General features: G+C 47.4%; 1 protein-coding gene across 1 annotated transcript in view; it reads right to left on the bottom strand.

Moving 5' to 3' along the window:
• Positions 1 to 26,147, bottom strand: part of LOC119971775 (doublecortin domain-containing protein 1-like) — a 695,221-nt gene that overhangs the window by 294,371 nt on the left and 374,703 nt on the right. Inside the window, exons 18-19 of the mRNA XM_038807879.1 lie at positions 23,252 to 23,386; positions 12,704 to 12,861 (exon numbers count right to left, since the gene is read on the bottom strand). Of these exons, the coding sequence (XP_038663807.1) occupies positions 12,704 to 12,861; positions 23,252 to 23,386 (293 nt within the window). The remainder of the gene's footprint in view (positions 1 to 12,703; positions 12,862 to 23,251; positions 23,387 to 26,147) is intronic.

Below are 26,147 nucleotides of genomic sequence, written 5' to 3'. Positions count from 1 at the left end.
GAAAGAGAGGGATTCAGCGATGGCAATGCCATTGAGTGTCAAGGGGAAATGGTTAGATTCTCTCTTATCAGAGATGTGTGGCACACAGTTGCCACTTAGCAGCTCAAGCCTGAAAGTTGTCCACGTGTTGTTGCATGAGGGCATGTGTGCATACCTTCAGAAGAGTACAAACAGAAGTCTTTACAAATATATAATATAAGGTAGAATAATTGTCAGTCATGAAATATACTATTAAAGAAAATATGTACACAAGAATAAGTACATAATGGGTCAACTATACTGATCAATAGTTTAAATGTCTGAAAAATCACAACCATTTCTTATTATTGCACAGGAAGCTGGGATTCTTTTGGACATCACTGGAGGTTTTGTTTACCTTAAGGAAGTGATGCTCTTTTTGAGCCTCTTGTTCAGTTCAAAAAATGACTTCCAAAAAGACACCTGGATTTTCCTCAAATTCTTAATTCTAATTCTATTGAACACAAGCAAAAAGTGAATCCCGAGCCCGTACTTTTTGCCATGGCATCAGGGTGCCAATATCCGTGGTAAATATTGCATCTCAGGTTCTCTCCTTTGATGATAACCACACTGTTTATAAACACTCTTGCTGTGATTGACAGCTCCTCACCACTCAAAAGGAGCTAAGTGCTTTCTGCTGTGAGAAAGAGGAAGTGAAACCATTCTAACTGCTTTCGATGTGGTGAGGAGCTGTCAGTCATAGCAATAGTGTTTATAAACATTGGGTAATGGAGATGCATTCAAGTGTGAAGGGAAAGACAAATAAACAATCCAACGAGCACCTGTTCTGGACCAATGCAACTGTCAATCACTGACTGGTGAAATGTATTGCTGCAAGAAATTGAATGGAAGTTTAGCATTTCAAAGGCTACCAGAAGGTTTAAATAAATAAATAACAATAATCTTTATTGTCACAAATAGGCTTACGTTAACACTGCAATGAAGTTACTATGAAAAGCCCCTAGTCGCCACATTCCGGCACCTGTTCGGGTACACAGAGGAAGAATTCAGAATTCTCAGCTGGTACAAGAATTAAATACCACAGACATTGGGACCCTGATGTTTTGGCAAAACGTATGGGCTCGAGATCCACTTTTTGCTTGTTCCGCATCACAAACCAGCTGTCTAGCCCACTGAGCTAAACCAACCCAGATTTAAATCTAAGCCAGATTTGAAGCCCTTGCAAGTGTTTTTGACTTTAGAGGAAGCCTCCGACATTTGTGACAGCTGATGCTTTAAACACTTTTGTCGGAGGCAGGAGATGATAGGGAAGAGTATGTGAAAATGCAGTGATTTTTCACTGTACTCACTAGACTTCTCCTCAGCTTTCAAGTAGGTCAGGGCAGCACGGTGGCCTAGTGGTTAGCACAGCTACCTCACGGCGCTGAGGTCCCAGGTTCGATCCCGGCTCTGGGTCACTGTCCGTGTGGAGTTTGCAAGACACTAACTGCATGCATATGCATGCTTTATTTTCATTTTCATGTTCCGGCCGGCGTGGGGCAGGTAGTTTGCTGAGGCCAGTGGCAGGGCAACGGAGCATTATGTTTTTTCAGGGATCACCATTCTCTGCCCAATCAGGAATCCCGATACAGGTGTCCAGCAATGGAGAATCCACCCCCTCTGATACTGAAGCAGTCCGTCCCATATAAAGACTGACCTGGACAACATTCAGGCTTGGGCTGATAAGTGGCAAGTAACATTCATACTATGCAAGTACCAGAAGCCCATCGGGGACCGGAAAATCGCCGGGGAGGGGGGGCCACTGCCATAGGCCTCCAACCAGCGCGGCGCGATCCCCACCCCGCCAAAAAACCGATGGCAGAGAATTCAGCAGCCGGCGTCGGAGCGGCGGGGTGGGATTCACGCTGCCCCCGGCGATTCTCCGACCCGGCAGGGAGAATGTGCAAAATGTGCAGACTCTGCACAGACAGTGACCAAATCTGGGAATCAAAGCCGGATCCCTGCTGCTATGAAGCAATCGTGCTAACCACTGTGCTACCATGTTGCCTATTGGGGGCTTGCGAGATTGGGATGTCAATTAAAAATGGCTCCCGATCTCTCCCTGCAGAGTTCCAGTGAGCGGGGTTCCTCAGTGCCGGAAATGGGACTGAGTGCGTCCTCGACCGTGCGTTCCCTGCTGAGGCCCCATATCTAACCGGAGTCACATTAGACAGCGTTGTGTTTCTCAGCACTGCGAGTGCGGGGAAACACACAGCTAAACTCGCTTGCTATGGGGCCTCTGTTCCCATTTGGTTAGATCGGGCCCATAGAGTTAGATTATCAACATGTTGCCCAAGTGAAAAACCGACATTGTGGATTAACTACCTGTTACAAAAACTGCTCAATTTTCAGTTCCATGGCTCTGCAAATGCCAGCTTTACACCCAGTGGAAAACACTTTGAAGAAGCATTTAAAGAGGAGAAGGGGAATAACAAAGCAAATATATTCAGGAAAGGAATTCCAGTGAGTGGGGACCCTGGTGGCTGGAGGTTCTGCCACCAGATGTGGAATGCCAAGAGCAGGGTGTATTGAGTCTCAAAGTCGATTACGTTTGGTGACTGGGGACAATTTTCATTCTAATTGACGAATGAGCGGTGGAGTGGGCCAAGCACATTCCTGTTGTAGAAATATTAATGGTTGCAAATATTCTTTGTCCCACAAGAGAATGATCAATGGAGTTGGGCGGAGAAATGGCAGATGGAATTTAACGTGGACAAATGCGAGATGATGCATTTTGTAAGATTTAATTCAGGTGGGAGCTATAAAATAAATGGCAGAACCACCAGCAGCAGAGACACACAGAACGATCTGGGTGTGTAGGTCCACAGTTCCTTAAAAGTGGCAGCGCTGGTGGAATTGGTGGGAAAGAAAGCATAGGGCATGCTTACCTTCATCGGACGGGGCATCGAGTATAAAAGTTTGCAAATTATGTTACTGTTATATAGAACGTTGGTTAGGCCAATTCTGGTCACCACACTACCAGAAGGACGTGGAGTCCTTGGAGAGAGTACAGAAAAGGTTTACCAGGATGTTGCCTGGTATGGAGGGTATTAACTATGAGGAGAGATTGAATAAACTGGGATTGCGCTCCCGAGAAAGACGGAGGCTGAGGGGCGACCTGATAGAAGTTTATAAAATAATGAGGCTATGGATAGGGTGAACAGTTGGAGGCTTTTTCCCAGGGCGGAAATGACAATTACAAGGGGCCACACGTTCAAGGTGAGGGGGGATAGGTTCAGTGGAAATGTGCGGGGTCGTTTTTTTTACACAGAGGGTGGTGGTGGCCTGGAATGCACTTGCAAGTGAGGTGGTTGAGGCAGATACGTTAGCGACCTTTAAGACTTATCTAGCCAAACACAGGAACAAACAGGTATAGAAGGATACAGACGGTTGGTTTAGGTAGGACACGTGATCGGCGCAGGCTTGGCAGGCCGAAGGGCCTGTTCCTGTGTTGTATTGTTCTTTGAAGTCAACATTAACTAAAGTAATTGGGCTGGTCTATATGGAATATCAAGCTGTTGCTTTGTGAGTGTATCCCTGCCTGCACCAGGGTTTATGATCATGCATGATGTCAAATATGGCATGTTCTACTCTTCTTAATCTGAGTATATTATTACAGTTTGCTGTGGAGCAATAACACAAATCTGGTCGGGAGCAACCCAGATGCTGCATCCAGCAATATGGTTCATTTTGTTTTCTCTCATAGATATGATAAGGACAGGATAAATACTACTTCTATCATTAGCTTAAACTAGAAATAGCACTTTGGGACTAAAAGAACTTTTGGGTAAGTACATGCATCATTGAAGTGTCATGGACAGGTGCAGAAAATATTCAAAAAGGCTAATTGAATGCTGTAGTTCATACTCAGATGACAAGGGGGTAGAAGTCATGCTGCAGGGCAGCACGGTGGCGCAGTGGGTTAGCCCTGCTGCCTCACGGCGCCGAGGTCCCAGGTTCGATCCCGGCTCTGGGGGGGAGTTCGCACATTCTCCCCGTGTTTGCGTGGATTTTGCCCCCACAACCAAAAGATGTGCAGGATAGGAGGATTGGCCACACTAAATTGGCACGGGGGCGAAAAATCCACTTTCACGCCACAATTGGACCCGGTGCCAGTCCAGCGATTCTCCGGGCCCCGAAAATAACCACCTATTGCCGGTCGGGGTGCTGGCGTGGCCATTGCCCTGGTCGGGGGTGGGGGTTTCGGAGGCCAGGGGAGGCATTATAGGCAGCCAGGCATTAGATCTGTGTGGTTTCAGGCTAGGGCACACGGTCGATCGGGGGGTGGGGCGTTGTTTCTTGGTGTGGCTCCGCAGTCCGAGTCCGCCATGGAGCTCGGCGCAGCCGCTGGAATCCGCCGCCGTGTCCATATGCAGACTCCGAACCAGAAGTGCAGGGGCCCGTATCTGCAGCTAAAGCTGCGAGATTTACTCCGGGTCCCTGCTAGCCCTCTGCAGGGCATTGGATTAGTTTATCTTTTTTCTCAGAATTTCTGTAGTAAAACTTCACCGTTTTTACACCGGCATGGGGACATAAGTCTCATTTTGTGAGAATCCAGCCCATGGTGACCTTGGAGTGAATGCAGCATAGATTTACAAGAATGATACCCAGGGCCAGACTTTCGCCAGAGAGGTTATAAGCCCAAGTCAGGAAATCCTCGACTCAACAGATCTGTCTCCAAGGAAAAGACCGACCTGCAAGCATGATTTTCACTCAAGGGGAAATCGGAGTGCTTGAATCGGGCCTACCACCTCTGGAGGCAGTCACAGAGACAGGTGAGAGCCAAGGCAAGCTGGTTAAGAGGCTCACCGTGGTTCTCTGATACCAGACCAGTTTTATAAAAGGCTGAAAAAGGTGTCACCTCCATGACAATTCATATTCCCCATTCCACCTCCACAGGCATTCATCCAGAATCCACAATAGGCAGACCTCAGGAACTATGAGGAGGTGAAAAAAAATCTTTTAACACACGTGACACTCAAAGAACTCTCCTGCATGAAAGCTGCTCAAAGATTTTAAATCCCTTAAAGTGGTCAATCTGCTATAAAAACAAACTTCTACTCACCAGCCACAAAGATATTTTATTCTTTAATAGCCCCTTAAAACTATCAATCAACATATGAACTTAGCCCCAGTGCTAAGATAACATGTTTGGGGACTTTTTGGAAGCATTCATAACAGGCTCAGCTCTAATTAACAACTTTTGGGAAATCTCAACAATAAAGTCTACTGAAACTATAGAAAAATATAAGAACCGATGGTCTTTCAACTCCAGAAGCACTTTTCTTTTACTCTAACATTTGCAGTCTGTTTTTCATGCTTAATGGGCTGAGAATTTAAAGAATTATGACACTTAAATAGATCTTATTCAACCTGTATTTACATCTCCTTTTGAGACTCTCACACTGTTGGAGGGTTAAAGCCCTTGGAACAGCCAAAATGGGGTCTGTTTAAATTTAAAAACATATGAACATACAAACAAGGAGAAGGCCATTCAGCCCGTCAAGCCTACTCCACTATTTAATAAGCTCATGGCTAAAATATGCATCCCACCTACTCCCAATAACACTATCACTGCCTTGCTTCCCAAGAAATTATCCACCTCTATTTTGTTACAATCCTAGATCAGACCCCAGCAGTTGCTAGGATACTGGACAGAAACCCAAATATTCTATTTCATTTGTAGGACTGTGAGGATACTTCGCTCCAGAAGTGATTTCACACACAAATAGGGATATGATCTATTAAACAAACTTAATCACTAAGACAGTATTACTAACTTTAGCATCTCAAAACAAAGTTCAACAATATAATGAAACAATAAGACTAAACTGCTATCTTTATCTCCACTCAAACAACACCCATCTCACGACAAACTCCACTTTTAAATACAGTTAGCCAACCTGGGAATACTTGCTATAAAGCAATGTCCTGGATAAACCACTTTAGAGAGAGATCCTCCAGGAAGCAGCTTCCAGATTCTTGCTTGTCAAACAATTGTTTCATCTGCCAGCCTTTCTCCAGAAACTACGGGCAGGATTCTCCGACCCCCCTGCCGGTGTAAAATGGACATGGTCCATCTCGGCGGGACCTGGCTTGGAGGGCAGCTAGCGGAGTCCACGTGGGGTTGTGGGGGTTTCCGGCCACAGGGGCTGCCCCACGGTGGCCTGGCCCGCAATCGGGGGCACACTTTCCCTCCGCGCCAGCCTCTATAAGGCTCCGCCATAGACAGCGCGGAGAAGAACGCACCTGCGCATGCACAGGAACGTGCCGGTGCTTCTGCGGTGACCGCAGAATCAGCACCATTGGCACCGGCGCGGCGCCGGTCGAGGGCCGCTTTACGTGGCCCCATCGGCGATTCTCCGCATGTGCTGGGCCGAGTGACCGCCAAGTTAGGCCAAGTCCCGCGGCGCCGTTCACGTATGGTCCTACCCGGCGGGACCTCGGTATTCATGTTGTGGGGGGCAGCCTGGTGGTGGGGGGGGGGGATCCGACCCTGGGGGGGGCCTCCACGGTGGTCTGGCCCGCGACCGGGGCCTACCAATCAGCGGGTGAGCTTCTCCTGGTGGGAGTCTATGTTCCTCCACGCTGGGCCCCTGTAGCTGTCCGGCGTATTGTGTTGGGGCCGGCGTGGTGAAGGCAACTAGCGAGCATGTGCGAATCTGCGCCGGCCGTAGCGCGCATGCGCGAATTCGCGCCGGCCGTAACGCGCATGCACGAATTCACACCAGCCGTAGCGCGCATGTGCGAACCCGCAGCACTTGTTCTGATACCGGTATCGGCAGCCGGAGCAGCGTGAAGTGCTCCAGTGCCATGCTGGCCCCCTGTGTGGGGAAGGATCACTGGTCCGAGGGGCCTGTTGATGCGAAGGCGTTTACGTCAACGTCAACTCTTAGCCTCAAGATCAGAGAATCCCCCCCATTTTCTTGCTTTTACGTTGCTTTAATTTCACCTGTCTCCAAGAACTGTCTGATGCCTTTCAAACCAGGATTTTTACAAACATTACAGTCACACACACACTATCTCAGGCTTTTAATCCTTATTGCACCAATTACATATAGTACATTATATCTGGAAATCCTACATTCATTACAGCCTTAAAAATATTCAAAGAATCTGCTTCTATCACTTTTTCAGGAAGAGAGTTCCAAATTCTAATGACCCTGAGAGAAGATTTTTTGCCTCATCTCTGTTTAAGTGAGCAGCACCTTATTTTTAAACCGTGACCCCTAGTTCAAGATTCTCCCACATGAGGAAACATTCTCTCCACATCCACCCTATTGAGACCTCAAGATCCTAGATGTTTCAATCAAGTCACCACTTACTCTTCTAAATTCAAGCAGATACAACTCTCACCTGTCCATCATTTCCTCATAGGACAATCTGCCCATTCAAGGTATTAGCCTAGTAAACTTACTTTGAACTCATTTCAACACATTTACCTCCTTCCTTAAAAAGGTGAGCAATATTGTACACAGTATTCCAGATGTGGCCTCACTCGTGCTCTGTATAACTAAAGCATAACCTCCCTACATTTGTATTGAATTCCACTCGTAATTAATGATACCATTCTATTAGCTTTCCTAATTACTTGCCTAATTAAGTCTTTACAGGTCACCTCTTTAACCTGTGATTATCCCTCTCTCCTGTCGCTTCATCTGGACCTGTAAAGACTTAATTACCTGCAAAGACTCGCATTCAAAGTATTCTCTTGCATCATTGGCTCTGTCTACATATGTGTTTCTGGAACCCACCTCGTCATTCACCTGAGGAAGGAGCTGCGCTCCGAAAGCTAGTGAGTCAAAACAAAATATAGCTGGCAACGTTAAAAGAAAGCGCGAGTCAGGATCTTTCGACAAATTAAAGCCGAATCACAGATATTGTAGTCATGTGAAAGAATGTAATTGTTAGCATAAAAATATAAATATAAAGTGTCTTTGAAGGACATTGCGGGAAAAGTGACTCAGTGGCTGTAAACCACTCATAATGAAGTAACTATGAATTTTTTTTTATACAGCAACGGGATATGTTACAGCAAAAGATTTTGAAAATCAGCAGAGTTGCACTTTACACACTAATGCTTTACTGAGATCGAAAAGCCTTTCAGTCTTTCAGGAAGATTCTGTTTTGCTGTAATCTTCCCAAGGAACTCCAAACCCTACTGCAAAGAAATTGATATATTTTGCTCCTTTACAGTGAGAGGTGCATACCATGAAGAAGCTTACACCTCCCGGACTTTTCTTTGATCCTCATAGTGTCGATAAAAGCTGTCCAACTTTTGAGACCACATACAGTCCTGGGAGTTTTGGGAGTCCTGGTGAGCTCTTGCTATTTCTATGTTTCCTATACACAGTTTGAATCTCAAGCTTCTGAGAAATCTATTCTCAGCACTGTAGTCTCTATGATAGATAGGTCATTAGAACACCAAACCTGTTTTTGTTAACAAAAGCTAAATGTACATTTTTTTCATTTTCATTAATGGGAAAGTTGTTTTACATTTTACACATTTGCCATACATTGTGTTCTGAATATAAGTAGCCCACACAAAGAAAACTTTGGAAACCACTGATCTAGCGACATATTGAGATCTCATACAAACATGACTACCCACCTCTCTGAGGGTTGAGGCTGGGAGAAACTGTATGTTAAAGCCAGGGCAGAAGTCAATCTCTGAGTTTATTTTAGTCACTTAGTGCCATGGGACCTTTTATAATATATGAAAAATCTTGGGCGGGATTCTGTGATCCTGAGGCTAAGTGTTGACGGCGTCAGAAACGCCATCGCGTTTCTCGACGGCGTCAACTCGGCCTCAGGATCAGCAATTCTGGTGCCTACAAGGGCCAGCACAGCACTGGAGCGGTTCACGCCACTCCAGCTGCTGATCCCGGCATCAAATGGCCGCGGCGGGATTCGTGCAGTCGCAGTGGCTCCGGCGTCAACGCGCGCATGCGCAGTGGCTTCCTTCAACACGGCGGCCCAACACAACATGGCACAGGACTACAGGGGCTGGCGCGGAAGAAAGGAGGCTGCCAGACAGAGAGGCTGATTGGTGGGCCCCGATCGCGGGCAAGGCCACATCGGAGGCCCTCCCCAGGGTTAGAAACCCCCATTCCCACAGTCCGCCCCCGACCCTTCCACGCCAAGTTCCCGTCGGTTGAGAACAGGTGTGGACGGCGGCGGGACTCGGCTTTTTTACGACGAGCGCTTTGCCCACCCTGGGCTGAGACGCGGCCGGCCCCCGACCGGCGCCGCACCAACCACGCCGGCGCCAATGGCGCCGATTCTCCGCTCTGCGGAGAATCACATGCCAGCGTCAGGGCGGCGTGGCGCGATTCGCGCCGGTCGTGGGGATTCTCGGGCCCGGCCCCGGGCTGAGAGAATCCCGCCTCCTGCATCCAGACACACTCTTCTCTACAAAACCCTACTTTCTGGTAAATTTTTGTCAACACTTTTGTGTCAACTAATTCAAAATGTTCATGTCCATATTAATAATGGAAATTGCCAAAGTCAACTTGTCATCCCGTAATCACAACTTCTCACCACTGAGGGAACTGTAGCAGATTGGCTTTGCATCTCCCAGCTCCTCAGGTTATGCTGCAAACAAACTCATGAGGAAACAATATTTGCACAAGCGGTTAGAATTTAGAATGTACTGCCTGATAGGACAATGGATAAAAATGCAATCGTAACCTTCAAAAGGGAATTAGACAAAAACTTCAAGGAGGAAATACTGCGGTGATATTGAGCAAGGGCACCAGCTGCATGTTCTCTGCCAATTAAGCCATCCTGACCTGGGACTATATCATCAACTTTTCACTGTCACTGGGTCAAAAACCTGGTGCTCCCTTCCTAACAGCACTGTGGATGTACCGATACCATGCAACCGCAACAGTTCAAGAGGGTATTCACCTGCTCAAGGGCCATTTGGGGTGGACAATAAATGGTGTCAAGCCCCTTAAGAGTATTTCATGTTTCAATTAAATCACCTATCATTCTTATAAACTCTGGGATATATAGGCCTAGCCTATTCAATCTCACCTTACATGACAATCTCCTCATTCCAGGAACCAGCCGAGCGAACCTCCATTGCAATCCCTCTCGAGCAAGTATGCTGTGCCTGAGGTAAGAAGACTAGAACTGCACTCAGTACTCCAGCTGGGGCCTCACCAATGCCCTGTATATAACTGTTATACGCTAACCCATTTGTAACAAAAGCTAAAGTTAGGCTAAAATTACCCCCATAAATCTCCTCTTCACTGTGCCCAGCACAGAGATACTACCATCCCGACCAGACTCCCCCATTCCCACCGGCATCCACCACAATCTTCCCGGGAAATGACACTTTGGGCACATATATGAAAATGGCCGTGTGCAGACATACAGTGATAATTCTGTATGTTTAAATAAGGAGCAGGTCCCATTCACTCCAACCTGCCTTTTGTACAATGTTCACATGTTGACTGCACACAGGATGTGCCCCATGAGACCAGTCCCTAGTTGAGTTTTACGATCATTTTAAAACTCAGTTACTGCATGATTTAATCATTCACGCCACTTCAATTTAACCCAATAATAACTGATTTCTAGAACGGTTGTTTTTTTTTAAAAAACTAATGCTCAAACGGGCTGCAGTGCAAACATCAGAGTCTCTATTGCTTTGTCTTTGAACAATCCCATCTGGTCTATAATTCCAACCAAAGCTTGGGAACTGGAACAAGTAGGATGGTAACTTGCAGTAAGCTGCAAAGTATCCAACCTGGGCTCGTTCGCCAAAATTGGGTTTGTTTATCTCGATGCTAGATTTGAACTGTGACACAAGATTCCAAAGAAGATTGACTGGATAAGGGTACAGGGTTGAGATAAAATTATGATACTATAGGCTGAGTCTGGGACCCAGACTCCTCTCTCATGAAGCTCCCATGCCAAAATTAATTGTGCATCAATCGTCTTCAACTGCAACATTTCACAAAATTGCCCCTAAAATGTTTGCGCAAGGAGATAAGACAAGCCTGAAGCATTTGCTTAAACATTTCTTGATTACATAAATTTGGCAGGCACCTCACACAAAGGAACATATGCCCAATAATTATTTTGAGAATTAATCGGAGCATCACTAAACAAAGTGCAATATATGACTACAAAAGATATTAGGCTGGATTCTCCGGTCCCCTCGCCATGTGTTTCTCAGCAGTGCACCGTTCACTGGTGGTGGGATCCTCTCTTCCCACCGCTTATCAACGGGATTCTCAATTGAAGCCACCCCACACCACCGAGAAACCCGCGGGTGTGGGTCCGCTGACCAAAGAGAATCCTAAAGGCTGGAGAATTCCGGCCATAGTATCTTCGAGAAATAGATACTTTCTGCAAATGCTTTTGTGGTTCCACAGTTTTAAAAATCCCAAATTGTTCCACTCTTGGGCAGGAGAGAGTGTGCACTATAGAGAAAGGGTCAGTTTGTTCCAGAATTAGTATATAGAAACCGATTTCAGGTTTGGAGAGGATTAGGCTAGATTCAAAGAATCATGGACCCGTGCAGCAGAGAAAGAGGTCATTCAGCTCATTGTTATGTTGGCTGAGTGAAAAGCCCATATATTTGTGCTCAATCTGAAAGGCCTATATACCCAGATTCACCCGTTGATCTTCCTCCATATCTTTTGATTAGTTTATTAGTTATCAAATGTTCATCTATTACAAAGCTACATCAAAAAGTGGTCTTTAATCCAAAGTATGCAATATGGGTTGAATTGCATGGGATGCGGCATTCGCTGCCGCCACCACAGGGCTAAAGGTCAGGGTGAGGGGAGCTAGTCCATGCTTCCAATGGCTATTCTGTCAATTTAACTTGGGAAGCAGCATTAGTGGCTTTAAGGCGGGACTTCCATCCCTTTCTCGGGAGGATCTCCCGTCTTAGCGAGCTGTCAGCCAATCAGTTGGCTCGCACTTCTGTAGTCCCAGCATACTCAGCACGAAGCAGTGGACACTTCCGAAACCATATACAGTCCCACCCTGCCAAGGAACCCAGGTAAATCCGAGGTCAGAAGTCTTGACAAAGTGGGGTGGGGGCTGGATTCAAGAGACCTGCGGGCACTATTAAAGAGATGACCTCGAGGGGAAGGGGTGCCTCTGATGAGCTTCCTGCAAGGCCTTCGTCTTTCCTGCCACAGGTAAAATACTGGCAGAGGCGGGATGAGGTTGGCCTCAATAGGTCAAAGTGTGGGGAGACTACCCAATGCTTCCTCTCCTGTCTCTAGAATTTCAGGCAGCTCAGGGTTGGCAGGATGGCCACCTGCGAGATTGTATCTGTCCCTTCCCACTTTCAAACCCACCAGCGGGTAGCATAAAATCATCCCTATGTACCGTATTTCAAAATGAAGCAAAGTTGAATTTTTTGACAAACTTACTCTAAGATTGGGAAGGAAGTTCCGTGTAACTGTCGGTTTCCCATTTTCATTCACTTGTGGGTAAATATCGAAGCAAGTGCTCCGTGGTAAGGTACAGTGCCCACTCTGGTGTCCTAACAGTCATTTTCACCTAGATTTGTTCCAACATCTGTCTTTGTTGATGATGCCCAGCCCCAGGGCTTGAAAGGTATTTCAAAAATATCCAGAACATCAATCTCACATGAAACCAAAGGAAAACATCGAATGTCATTGAGCAATAAACATCAGCACTGTCATCAGCTTACCTCTGGGCTGCAGTCCAAGGGTGTTTCTCTTCCAGTTTTGTTAAGAGTGCTACAGTCAGCTGCTTATCACCCTCAAGGCATCCTTCAGGTAATAAATGGACTTCCAAGGTCCTGAAAACTTGTTCGTGGCTGCCCTTCCTGGGACTATTTGCAGAGACCTGAGTTTGAACACAATTATTACAACTTTTCATTGAATGAATACATGATTCCCTTTAATAAACTGTCATACTATTACGGTATTTAAGTCTCCATAAAGCACTCAAAAGGCACTTGCATAATTACTTATCATGCTTCTAAAATCCTTATGGCTAAATGGCACAATTACTCACAATATTTCCCTCAGCTAATGAAAGTAACTGAAGGCAGTAGGGGCAATTCTGCGGTAATTAAAAAATCTTCAATCAGAGCCATTTTATGGAAAGACACTAATACATTTATCACTGCAAATCAGACTAACTAATCCTAACTGACTTCATTTCCAACTAATTGGCATTATGGGGCATTATGGCAAGAGCAGTCAAAATGCTTGCAGTTGTGCGTATTTAATAGAGAAACTCAGACACTCCTGTTCCTCTGAACTTAAAAAGAACATTGTCAGGACCAATGTCCTTAATGCTTAAAGTCAGCTGTCATTTTGTGCATTGACATGAAACAAGTTAGTGCTGCAAAATAAAAAAACAAGAGAAGCAGCAGTTTAAAAACTTCAATGGCCCGAATTTCGCGGCAGGTGATGGGAGTTGGGGCGGGAGGGGCACGGGGGCGAGGTCGGCAGGAGGCCCATAAATTGGTTTTACGCCAGCGGGAATTTCCCATGGGGTCGCCCGCTGATGACTGCTTTGGCAGATTGGGAAACCTGCTGGAGGCTGGCATTCCCATGCCAGCCTCCCCGAACAGGCGTCGGAATGTGGCGACTAGGGGCTTTTCACAATAACATCATTTGAAGGCCTACTTGTGACAATAAGTGATTTTCATTTCATGAAACTGATTTGCATCCCATTAGAGGTCCATCTTCATTTTCGGGAGGTCCATCTTCTTTCCTCAATAATGGGTCAGTGGATTTTCAATATGCTACCAGGATTGGACAGCAGATTAAGCACCATTCGGCCTGCCCCGCCATGGAAAACAGCACACAGCCCCTAGTTGTATAATTAATCAGGCCAAAGGCTGGCCGATTTGGTGTGTTTTCCTGCCGTCTCCGCACACCCCTGCCACACACCATAGTCCCAGAGTGGGATGCTTCCGCCCAATAATATAATTTCATCAACAACTGCAGCACAAGAACCTTGAGCGGAATTCTTCCAGCCATTCACTGGCAATGGGATTCTCTGGTTCCGTTGGAGTGCACCTCCGCCTGAAGATTTCCCGGCGGCATGGGGTGGTGTCAATGGGAATTCTCAATGGCAGTGGCAGGAACATAGAAACCCGCTGTCTCCCACTGCCGAGAATCACACGGCTCGAAGGCTGGAGAATCCAGCTCCTTATCAAATGTTTAGTTTGACATTTATAACAATATGTGAGATTTTTTTTTTGCTCTTTCATGAGGAGTGAGCACTGTTGGCAAGGCCGGCATTTATTGCCCATCCCATACTCCCCTTGAGAATATGGTGGTGAGCCGCCTTCTTGATCATGCAGTGTAGGGGCACCCACAGTGCTGTTAGGGAGGGAGTTCCGGGATTTTCACCCTGCAACAGTGAATGAAGGGTGATTATAGTTCCAAGTCAGTATGATGTGTGACTTGGAGGGGAACCTGCAGCTATTGGTGTTCCCATGCACGGTTGTCTTTGTCCTTCCTGGTGGTAGAGATCGGGGATTTGGTTGGTGCTGTCAATGGAGGCTGTGTAACAGATGGAGTGGAAGCAGAAATGTCAGTGCTAAATTATTTTCCTTATTTCAATTCTTCGGATGTGGGGTTTGCTGACATTTTTATAACCAGTTTTGCAGAGAGCACGGTCGTGGGCTTTTTTCTTGATGGGATGCTTACTGAGCCACTTCAGAGGATATGTAAGAATCAGTCATATAGGCATAGACTGCAGTCACATATTAAGTTCAATGATTTCCATATGCAGTGCCATCCTGCAGCATTATTATCCAATCAATATACAGATGAGAACAGAGGAGTTTCCAATGGGTCCCCATTCATGTTATTTTATCACGTGAGGACTGATTTCTGCGGGCTGGAATTGGTCACTACCTACAAAACGGTTCTCTCCCTGCACCCCACCCACAACAATTTGCTGAAATGCAGGTTTCTGAAATGTTCCTGCATTTTCTTTTGTTTTTGGCTGATTACGAATTCTCAAATTGCCATAACCTCTTGCAGTGTCTAACCTACTTCTCATTGTTTATAAAGAAATTTGGCTGAAAGACTCAGAGATATGCCTAATAAAGGATTACATCCCGAAAGGGGGCAGACCAAAGAGAGGTCAGTGGGCATTCACAAGCAGCTGCAACTTTGCAGACAAACTTCGCTCAACAACGGCAAATAGCCGATGCAGCAATGAGGCTTTGTAATCTCACAGCACCAGGCCACAAACGAGGTGAAGCCATAGATTAACCACTGGCTTTTGACCTCTAGGATGCCGATTGAAATCCAGCAGAGACTAACATAAGGAAATTTGTTTTGATCTGCCAACTGCAAGTATTCTATATGTGGTGATTTGTATGATCTTTCAATCCAACCCCTAGTAGATCTTCACTTTGGCATTGATTTGCTAGCTCAGTCAGAGATTAGTGGTGTGGGGTATTTTATATATTGGCGCAATGTGTAGTCCAATTATAAAATAGGCACCACCTATTTATTTTAAATGCTTCAAATGATGCCCGGGTGTATCTATTTAACCCTTATCACAACCAATATGTGCCAACAGTAAAATGGCACTCAATTTCATTATGATTTAACCATTTCCTGACTAAATCATAGAATTTACCGTGCAGAAGGAGGCCATTCGGCCCATCGAGTCTGCACCAGCCCTTGGAAATAGCTTCCCACTTAAGCCCACACCTGTAACCCAGTAACCCCACCTAACCTTTTTGGACACTAAGGGCAATTTAGAATGGCCAATCCATTTAACCTGCAAATCTTTGGACTGTGGGAGGAAACTGGAGCACCCGGAGGAAACTCACAGACATGGGGAGAACATGCAGGCTCTGCGCAGACAGTGACCCAAGTCGGGAATAAAATCTGGGACCCTGGAGCTGTGAAACAACTGTGCTAACCACTGTGCTACCGTGACTAAAAGATACTAAAAGATACCACATGATGAACAATCTCCAAATATGTCGTCCCCTTCCTCATATCGTGGCTGATTAACATCAATACTTATCACAAGTACTACTTCACCACTCAGCACCACCACTCATCACATCACCTCCTACTCTACTTCATTCCTAATCCATCACTCGAAACAAGAAACTGCTTCACTCCCTTAGGTTGTTGAAAGACAAATTTGAGTTGCCGAACCACTACTTTTGAATTTATTCCATATTTTCCATCCTTTTTCCTGCCTGGCACCCTGGCAATATAGGCACTGGTCCTCCACTTAAGTTCCTCGATTAATTGAATAAAATAGAGGGTTAACATTGTAAATATTAATTTGTGCCCAGGCAAAATATAATCAATTGATTCAAGTTAGGAAAAGACAAAGTTGTGGTTTCTTTGACAAATGCTACATTTTTCAAAGTGTTAATGGACCATGAACAATGTACGTTATTTCTGTTACTCCTTTTTTTTATAAATAAATACATATGAAGTTATGGCATTTAGAAAGATTCCACTTCCATTCTAAACATGTATAATTCATCAGCCACAAATTTGGAGTTTGACTAAACAAAATGACATCACTTGCTGTGTGTTTACCATACATGACTAAAAAAAAGCGACAGTCAAAGCCTTTCTACGTAAATTATTTGAAGAAAAAAAATACTTTATTCAAACAACATGCATTCATATTAATTCAAAATTCCTTTCGAAAATCAATGCAGTTCTGGCCACTTCTTACCCAAATTAATGGTTCATTTGGATGAGTCTGAACACCTGCTCTTAAATGGGGCTTTCTGGCTGGTGAGCTGCCCATGAACGTGCTTGATCCGTTTGTTAAATGAGAAGGGAGGATGCCATTTTGCGAGTGGTGACACAATGATACTGAATTGCCAATCTCAATCTCTTAGAATTGCAAGCAATATGTTTGTTGCATTTTTGATATTTTGAAAAAATGTGCTTGAATATTTGAAGCCAGAAATGACCGATGTTTGACACCAACACTAGAACTACGTAACACTTTACCATGACGTTTATTTGTTCACAATCTTAGGGGATTCGTTGACTAATTGAAAAGGAACAGATACATACCTCTGCTAAACTAGAAGAAAAAGGAAGTGACAGAGATGCTGTAAATGTTTGTATGCCTGCATAACAGAATCCTTTCTTCGCTATTATGTTTGCATTGAATTGAGGATAAGTACTGATCAAAGCCTCCGCAATGAGATGGCAAATCCATTAAAAAAATAATCCATAATTGTAAGAACAGAAAATGTTCAAACACTCAGCAGGTCAAGCAGCATTCGCGGAAAGAGAGAGAGAGTTTAGGCTGAAAGGTCAACAAAAGGTCATCAACCTGGAAGGTGAACTCTGTTTCTCCCTCTCTCTTTCTCTCTCTCTCCGCAGATGCCACCTGCTGGGTGTTTCCAGCATTTTTGGCTTTTATTTCAGATTTCCAGCATCCTGCTTTTAAAAATCATTTCATGTTGAGGTGCATTTCAGCTGGTGTTTATACTTTGCAGATTGTTTCGATTTATAACTTTCAGTTCAATCTAAAACAACTAAGAATCGCAAGAATCATAAAATATAGGAGCAAGAGTAGGCCATTCAGCCCATCAAACCAGCTCTGCCATTCAACTACATCATGGCTGATCTGCTTATGACCTTGACTTCAATCTCTCACCTTCCCCCATAATCCTCAACTCGCATGTCGATCGAAAATCTAACTCAGCTTTGAATATAATCAATGACCCTGGGCGGGATTTTCCAATCCCGGCGCCAACGAGGACATGCACAGTGGCCTCCTTCAACACGCCGGCCCCGACGCAACATGGCGCAGGGCTACAGGGGCCGGCGCGTAAGAAAGGAGGCCCCCGACCACCGAGGCCGGCCCGCCGATCGGTGGATCCCGAAACCGGGCCAGGCCACATTGGAGGCCGCACCCCCCGGGGTTGGACCCCTCCCCCAACAGGCCGCCACCCGACCCTTACACGCCGATGTCCCGCCGGCTCAGAGCAGGTTAGAACGGCGCCGGCGGGACTTGGTTCTTTTCCTACGGCCGCTTGGACCATCCGGGCCGGAGAATCGGCGGGCCGGCCGCACAGAGCGGCCCGCAACCGGCGCTACGCCAACCACGGGCGCCGATTCTGTGGAGAATCACGTGCCAGCGTCGGGGCGGTGTGGCCCATTCACGGGGATTATCTGGCCCGGCGCGGGGCTGGGAGAATCCCGCCCCTAGTCTCCACTACTCTCTGTGGAAGAGGATCGAAATCCTGGAACTCCCTCACTCACAGCACTGTGGGTGTACTTACACCACATGGACTGTAGCAGTTCAAGAAGGCAGCTCACCATCACCTTCCCAAAGATAATTAGGGTTGAGCAATAAATGATGACCCAGTCAACAACACCCACATCTAGGTGTGATTTTTTTTTTAAATTCCAAAAACTAACAACCATCTGAGAGAAGAAATTCCTCCAATTCACTATCTTAAATGGGAGACTCCTTGAGCAGGATTCTCGGTCAGCCGACGCCGGAATCAGGGAAAGGCGATTGGGAGAATCGGTCGTGAGGCTACAATCAGGGCCGGCACCGGGCGCCAGTCAGAATGCCATGCTCGTGTTTCGACAGCGCTCTATTCTGCATGTACAATAAACGCTATCTGCGTATCATTCGTGGGCCTGACCCGGTTTTCTCCGGGGTCTCCGCGATGCTCCACCACCACCTGGAGAAATTACCGGTGGCGTGTTTCACTCGTGGTTTCAAAAATCGGGAAACAGGTGCCATGGCCAATGAGGGGAAGAGAGGAGGTAGGACATGCAGAGGCATGACCATTGGCTGCCGGACCTGCCACTGGCAGGGGCATGGGGGGGGAGGGGGGTGGGGGGCGAAGTTTGCCATGCCCTGGGGGGGTGTTGCAGTAGGGAGTGACCAGGGGATGGGCTGTGAGGTCGGGTTGACTCCCCAAGGGACTGAGGCGCACAGGCATGGACCACCATTGCTGCGGCCTGCAAGGCAGCTATCTTGCTGCACACCCCACTGATCACCTACCATGGCCAGTGATTTTGCAGAGTGACACCAGCTGTATGGGTGCACCCATCCCACCATACAGCCATCCAACAACCCAGCATACCAACCCCACCCTCCACTCCACCACCATCGCATTCCAACCCCCACCCTCCAACCCACCAACACCACCACCCCCCCCACAACTGGCCGCCACCCGCCTGCGGGCAGCACGCGGTCCACCCAAGCGCAATGACCACTGCAGCCCCTACGACAGCAATGGCATCCCTGGCAGTAGGCACAAGTGCCAGGGACCCCATAGTTCCAGGCTTCGGCGGGGCCTGAGGAGTGGAGGGCAAGGGGGAACAGCCGGGTGTGGGTGTGGGAATCGGTGGGGGAAGGGGACGTAGGACAGGGTCTGCATTGCAAACCTTGGCCACCGTGTAGCCCGGTGATCCTGGTTGGGCACGCGAGTACGCACCATGCTAAGCTGTCTGATTTTCACCCTCTACAGACTATGGAATTCGGAATCCAACCAGGAATGGTGGCCTTCATTCTAGTCGCCGCAGCCTTGGGGGATGCACTGAGGCTGTAGGAGCTGGAGCTGCTTGAGGAGGACTCTGTAGCAGCCGAGCTTGCCCCAGAGGAACAGGACGAAGCCGGTGAGGATGGGGAGCCGGCCGCCTAACAGGCCATGGAGGAGGTGGGTAGGAGGCACAGCATCAGCTCTCATGTATACCGCCAGCACCTGTCATTCCAGAACCTGCCGGACCAGGCATGCTGTCAGAGACTCCTGCTGAGCAGAGGAATAGTGGGACATATCTGCCAGTTCATGGCGCATCTGGCACTGCGGAGGTATGAGGAAGGGCACCAGCTCGTGTTGGTTGTCAAGGTGACGGTCACCCTGAACCTTTACGCCATGCTGTCCGGAATCTCACAGACCTCGGTGCACAGGTGCATCCGCGTCATCATGGAGCCCTACATGCCCGGTCGGCACAATACACCAAATTCAGTGTGGAACGTGCCCACCAGGGTACCTGGGCAGTGGGATTTGCCATCATCGGCGAGATGTCCCTGGTCCAGGGGATGATCGAGAGGGTGCATGTTGTCCTACAAGCACTAGCCCATGACGGGCCGGTCTTCACAAACTGAAAGGAGTTCCACTCGTTGAACATGCAGCTGCCTGTGACAGGACAGCCCTGTTCTAAACCTCGGCCAACGCCAACACAGAGTGCTCCAGGCCTTGGGCATCTTGTCCCATGGCCTATAACTTTGCAGACACCACCCGTGCAGTGTTGACCTGGGTGGCACACATGGTCGGCACCACCCCCTGCCCCTGCAGGCGGCTGGACTCCTCCAACTGCACCTGCTGATAACCCGACATGCAGTCCCTGACTCTGTGACTGCATCTACAATATTAATGAAACCACCCTTTCTGAAGCCTGAAACCTGTCTGGACGGCAGCTAGTCCCTGGGGTCAGTCCATCCCCCGACCATCCACCCATTCGGGGGTTCCTACCTCCACCTGATGCGCACCAGATAGTGCCCCAGAAGCCTCTTCTCTAAAGTGTCCAACCAAGGTGGATGTCTCTGGATGATAGAGAGTGTTCATGACAGCTGTATCTGGAAGTCAGTGTAATCACCAGACTGGTGCTCCCATCAGCAGGAGATCCTACAACAAGACATGGTGCTTGATTGGATCGCAGGTTGAGTTGGGTGGTGGTGGAGGGGTGGTTGTGCTGGTGGGGGAGGGGGGTGGTGGTGTGGAGATGGTGGTGGTGGGATGGGGGAGTGGGGGTGTGTGGGGTGGTGGTGGTGGAGGGGACTGTGGGATGTGTGGGGGTGGTGATGGTGGGAGGGGGTGAGTTCGGTGTGGGGGTAGGGTGTGTGGAAGGGGTGGTGACATGCATGCCATTGGGAACCAATGGCATTGGGTGAGCACATGAACCCACAATTCAGTGGGGTCTCACGTGCTCCACTGCAGTGAGGGGCCTCAGGTCCGGCCATTCCCCCTCCAGTTTTTTCAGTCTCCCGGCGGTTTTAGATGCCTTCTCTTGTGTGGTGGGGGGGGGGGGGAAGAGAGAGAGACAGGAAGCGCACAGCATTAGACAGGTGAACACATGCAGGCCGGTATGGATGCTGCCATGTGGTGCAGGGTAGGGGTTCAGTCACCCTCTAGGTGGTTGGGGGAGTTCAGTCACCCTCTGGGTGGTTGGCAGTTACGGGTGTGTGGACTAGGATTGGTGCCAGGGGCACAGTGCTGCCTACTCACCCTGGCCGCCAAGAGGAGGTTGTGCAGTTTCTTGCGGCACAGCTGGCCGGTCCTGGCAGTGCGGCCCACGGCATTAATGCCGTCTACCACCTGCTCCCAAACTCGGTTTATGGCAGCGGGTGACAACCTCCTTCCCACCACGGGGAACAGTGTAGCCCGACTCGACTCCACGGCATCTAGCTGGATCTCCAGCTCCGCATACGCAAACCAGGGTGCTGCTCTCTGTGCTGTCATCTTGTTGGCTGGGATGAGTTTGCGTGGGCCACAATGCTAATATGCGGCTGCAGCCTGTCAGCCTCCTGAATGTCAATCCCGCCTCCAGCGTATCCAACACCGTTTCTCATTGGAATTGATCACGTTCTATGCCCCGCCCGTGCTAGCCCATTAACAGTTGATGAATTACTCCGGGAGCAGCACCAATTTTGCTGTCCTAGATGTCCTCCGATTCTGTCCGGACGTCAGCACTTAGTGTCTGAAATGGGGAATCTCCCCCTTATTTTTAAAACTATACTCACATCACCAAATTTTTGCATATTTACTTAACCTAACAATATCCCATTGTAGACTCTCCTTATTCTCCACACATCTTGCTTTCTTATCTATCTTTATAGCATCAGCACATTTTTTATAATCCAGACAGTCTGTTTATCTAAGTCATTAATATCGATCATTGAGGCGACTGTACTGATTCCGGGGGCACGCCATTATTTACCAATTTGAAAATGACTCATTTATCCTGACTGTTTCCTGTTAGTTGGCAAATGTTCTATCCGAGCTGTTAGATCACCCCCAACTCTAAGAGCACATATCTTGTGTAGTAACTTTTTATATAGCACCTGACTGAATGCCCTTTGGAAATCCAAATGCATTACATCTACTGGTTCTCCTTTATCCAACCTGCTTGTTATGTCCTCAAAGAACTCTAATAGTTTCAGAAAACTATTTTGACTCCAGCTGGTGGGATTATGATTTTCTAGATGTCCTGCCACCACCTCCTTAATAATGTATTCTAGGGCAGCACAGTGGCACAGTGGTTAGCATTGCTGCCTACGGCGTTCGAATCCTGGGCCTTGGTCACTGTCCGTGTGGAGTTTGCACATTCTCCCCGTGTCTGCGTGGGTTTCACCCCCACAACCCAAAGATGCGCAGGGTAGGTGGATTGGCCACACTAAATTGCCCCTTAATTGGAAAAAAAATAATTGGATACTCTAAAAAATAATGTATTCTAGCATTTTCCCAGTGACAGATGTTGGATTAACCGGCCAATAGATTCCTGCTCTGTTTTCTTCCTTTCTTGAGCAGAGGTGTTACATTTCAAGTTTTTCAACCCACTGAGACATTTCCAGATCGTAGGAGACTTTGGAAGATTATAACCAATTCATCCACTATCTCTGCAGCCACTTCCTTTAAGACCCTGCAGGCCATCAGGTCCAGGGAACTTGTCGGTCATTAGTTTTCCTGGAATTTCTTTCTGTAATAATCTAGTCTTGATCTTCCATTTTGTGTTGAATACTGCACGCATTCAGTTAAAGAGCCTTGAATTCTGTATTTTTACCATTATTCTCCATCGTATTTGCTGGTTCTGTCCTGTGGGCTCTGTCCCTTCCTGTCACACTCTGGCTATCATTACCTGTATCACTACCCTCCACTATTGCCTTTTGCTTTTCTAATACTGCCTAAATCTTCCCTCATGTGAACTCTATCCCCCACTATTTAGTTTAAAGCCTCCTCTACAGCCATGTACAAATTGTACGATTTGCCAGTTCACTGGTCCCAATGCAATTTGGGTCAGGGCAGTCCCAGCGGTAGAGCTATCTCTTTCCTCAACACTGGTACCAATGCTCCATGAATCAAAACCCATTTCTCCCAAGGTCAATCTTTGATATTAGTTGTCTAATGCCAAGCAGATAATTCTCACAGCAAAACAAGTTGAATCTACATGCACTGTTTCACGTGCACTTGATCAGTATTCATGACTTTGCAAATAATTTCAGTCTTTGTTTTTCAATTCCTGACCTCTTCTTCGACACTGCTGTTCCTCCCCTGACCATCCATGGAACAAGACTCAAGACGTAACTGCTGATCTGTCTGGGTCACCACCCCACTTAACTTCAGTTCCCCAAGGTAAGTGAGAACCATTTCAGGGTGAGCCTGCAGGGGGAAAAAACATAAATAGGTTGAAGAGAGAAGCTGTGATGTCACCGTATTGGTGGAATTCTGACAATACACAATACAGAACAAAGAAAGAAATACAGGGTGATTTCCCGGCCACAATGGGAGGGACCCAATCTCACATGGCTAAGTGTGTTTAAGAACCTGCTTAACCGTGTTGATGCTGAATCTAACCGACTCCCAACATCTATAAGCCCCCCTCAGGGAGACTCCAGAAGGAATCATCATCCTGGCATTGCCAAGGTGCCTGGGTGGCACTGTCCGGGTGCCAGGTTGGCAGTGCCAGGGGGCAGGCCTGTGCCCAGGGACCCTTGCCAATTGGAGGGGGGTTTCAGGGGCCGAGAGAAGGTTGGGGGATGAGGGTGTGGGCCTGAAAAGGGGGGGGGGGGGGGATCGGAGGTGCCATTCAAAATGGCGCCCCGATCTGTGAACAAACATTCCTGCTGGTGCGATCAGATCACTATCAGGAAATCTCTCCAAGTATGGCCTCAGCGGGGAGAAACTCCTAGAGGTGAAATAAAAAACAGGCAGCTGCCACTGAATAGCGGGGTGATTCTCAAGGCTGCAGTCGGCGAGAAACGCCAAACGCCCCCAAAGGCGAACTTAAACATTTGTCTGCTGAGTCGTGCCCAATATAACACCTTTCACAATATCAGGACCTCCCAAACATTCTAAAGCCAAAAAAAACAGAATTAGTAATGTAACAAAAGGAAACACTGAAGCCAATTTGCATACACTTTTAGTGATGTTGGTAAACCTAATTGTTGGCTAGGACATCAGAACACCCTTACTCTTCTTCAAATAGTGCCATGGGATTTTTTAAAATTAAATTTTCCAATTAAGGGCAATTTAGCATGGCCAATCCATCTAGCCTGCACATCTTTGGGTTGTGGCAGCGAAACCCACGCAGACACGGGGAGAATGTGCAAACTCCATACGGTCAGTAACCCCGAGCCGTGATTGAACCCGGGTCCTCGGCGCTGTGAGGCAGCGATGCTAATCACTGCGGCAGCTATGGGATCTTTTGCATCCACAGACCAGGATTCAATTTCACCTCTCATCTGGAAGATATCACCTAAAACAGGACAGCTCTTCCTCAGTGCTACATTGGAGTGTCAGCCAAGATTACAGGCTGAATTTTAGTTCCAGGCTCCAGATCTTGGTCAGGCTGAATTCTGGGTCAAGAACACAGAGGAGGCTGTGGCAGGATCCAGGAGGAGGTTTTTGAGGAGGAGGCCAATTAAAGGACTGCCTCAAGAGTCCCATCAAATTAAGGACTAAGGTGGGCTTAACAGCCAGGAAGGCAAATTTAAGTACCCAAGGCTGACCAGCGGCCCCCGGGGAGGTGTGTTCTGCTCCTGTAGGTGGAAAACCATTAGGGCACTTCAAGATAGAGGTACCCTCTGAAGACTTAAATGGTACCATATATACTGTGGTCACAGCTACCAAATCATCATAGTGGAGGGGGAATCCCTTGAAATTGTGACATATAATTTTTTTCATCCACCCAAAAATGTACATGAGGCCTTGGTTTACCATCTCATCTGAAAGTCAGCACGTTCAACAATGCAATACTCCATTAGTACTACACTGGAGCTTATAACCTAATTTTTAGGATCGGGTTTCAGAGTGGAACATGAGACCGGAATCTCTGACCCAGAGGTGAAAGCGCGACAGCTGAAGCATAGCTGATGTTTTAGGCTGCCCCTCCGGCTGCACCTCCCACTTCTCCACCACCTCGCCGTTTCCTGCCACCCGGAGCCCTGCACCATTCTAACTTCGAGCTCCAGCCTCTTCTGGGGGTCTGTCCACTGTCTGGAAAGAATGCCCTCCGCTGTGGCTTTAATTGCCTACACATCACCACTGGGCAGGCAGCCATTCCGCGCCCCCCCCCCCCCCTGCACCCACCACCACCCAGTCCCCAAAAGATGTCTCATTGAAATGCAGTCAGCTGGCCAGTCAAACATGCCAGTCGCTAGTGAGAAATTGCTGCCCCGACCATTCACAACCGCCTCCTCCTCTAGATGAAAATTCTGGGCAACTTGTTTCTGACTCAGAGGCTGGTTTAGCTCACTCAGCTAAATTGCTGGCTTTTAAAAACAGACCAAGGCAGGCCAGCAGCACGGTTCGATTCCCGTACCAGCCTCCCCGGTCAGGCGCCGGAATGTGGCGACTAGGGGCTTTTCACAGTAACTTCATTGAAGCCTACTCGTGACAATAAGCGATTTTCATTTCATTTTCAAAGCTACCAGAGGGACAAGGCTTTTAAGATAAATTGTATTCCATTCAGTGAACTTCTAAATGTTCTTTCCTTCCATTTAATCTGGAATTACTTAGAGTTGACATGTCAGTAATTTGATTTGTCAGTAAAGCCAAAAACAGCTTGTGCATATCCAAATTAGCAGATGACTTCAATACTCAAAAGGTAAACAAACAATAAACTGTCCAAAGATGTGCAGGTTAGGTGGGTTGGCCATGCTAAATTGCCGCTTAGTATCCAAAGATGTGCAGGATAGGTGGATTGGCCATGATCAATGTGCATGGTTATGGGAATAAGGCAGGGGAGTGGGCCTAGGTAGTGCAGACTCGATGGGCTGAACGACTGCCTTCTATGGACATGAATACTATAGTCTAGAAACAACTGATTACCATATCAGTGGGAAAATGCATTCCCAACTAATTTCTACAGCATTTCGCCATTAGTTATTTCAGCACAGACATTATCCATGATGACACTAAA

Source organism: Scyliorhinus canicula, chromosome 9 (genome assembly GCF_902713615.1).
Source record: "Scyliorhinus canicula chromosome 9, sScyCan1.1, whole genome shotgun sequence".
In the NCBI taxonomy this organism is placed as follows: domain Eukaryota; kingdom Metazoa; phylum Chordata; class Chondrichthyes; order Carcharhiniformes; family Scyliorhinidae; genus Scyliorhinus; species Scyliorhinus canicula.
This window is presented reverse-complemented; position numbering and strand designations above follow the sequence as displayed.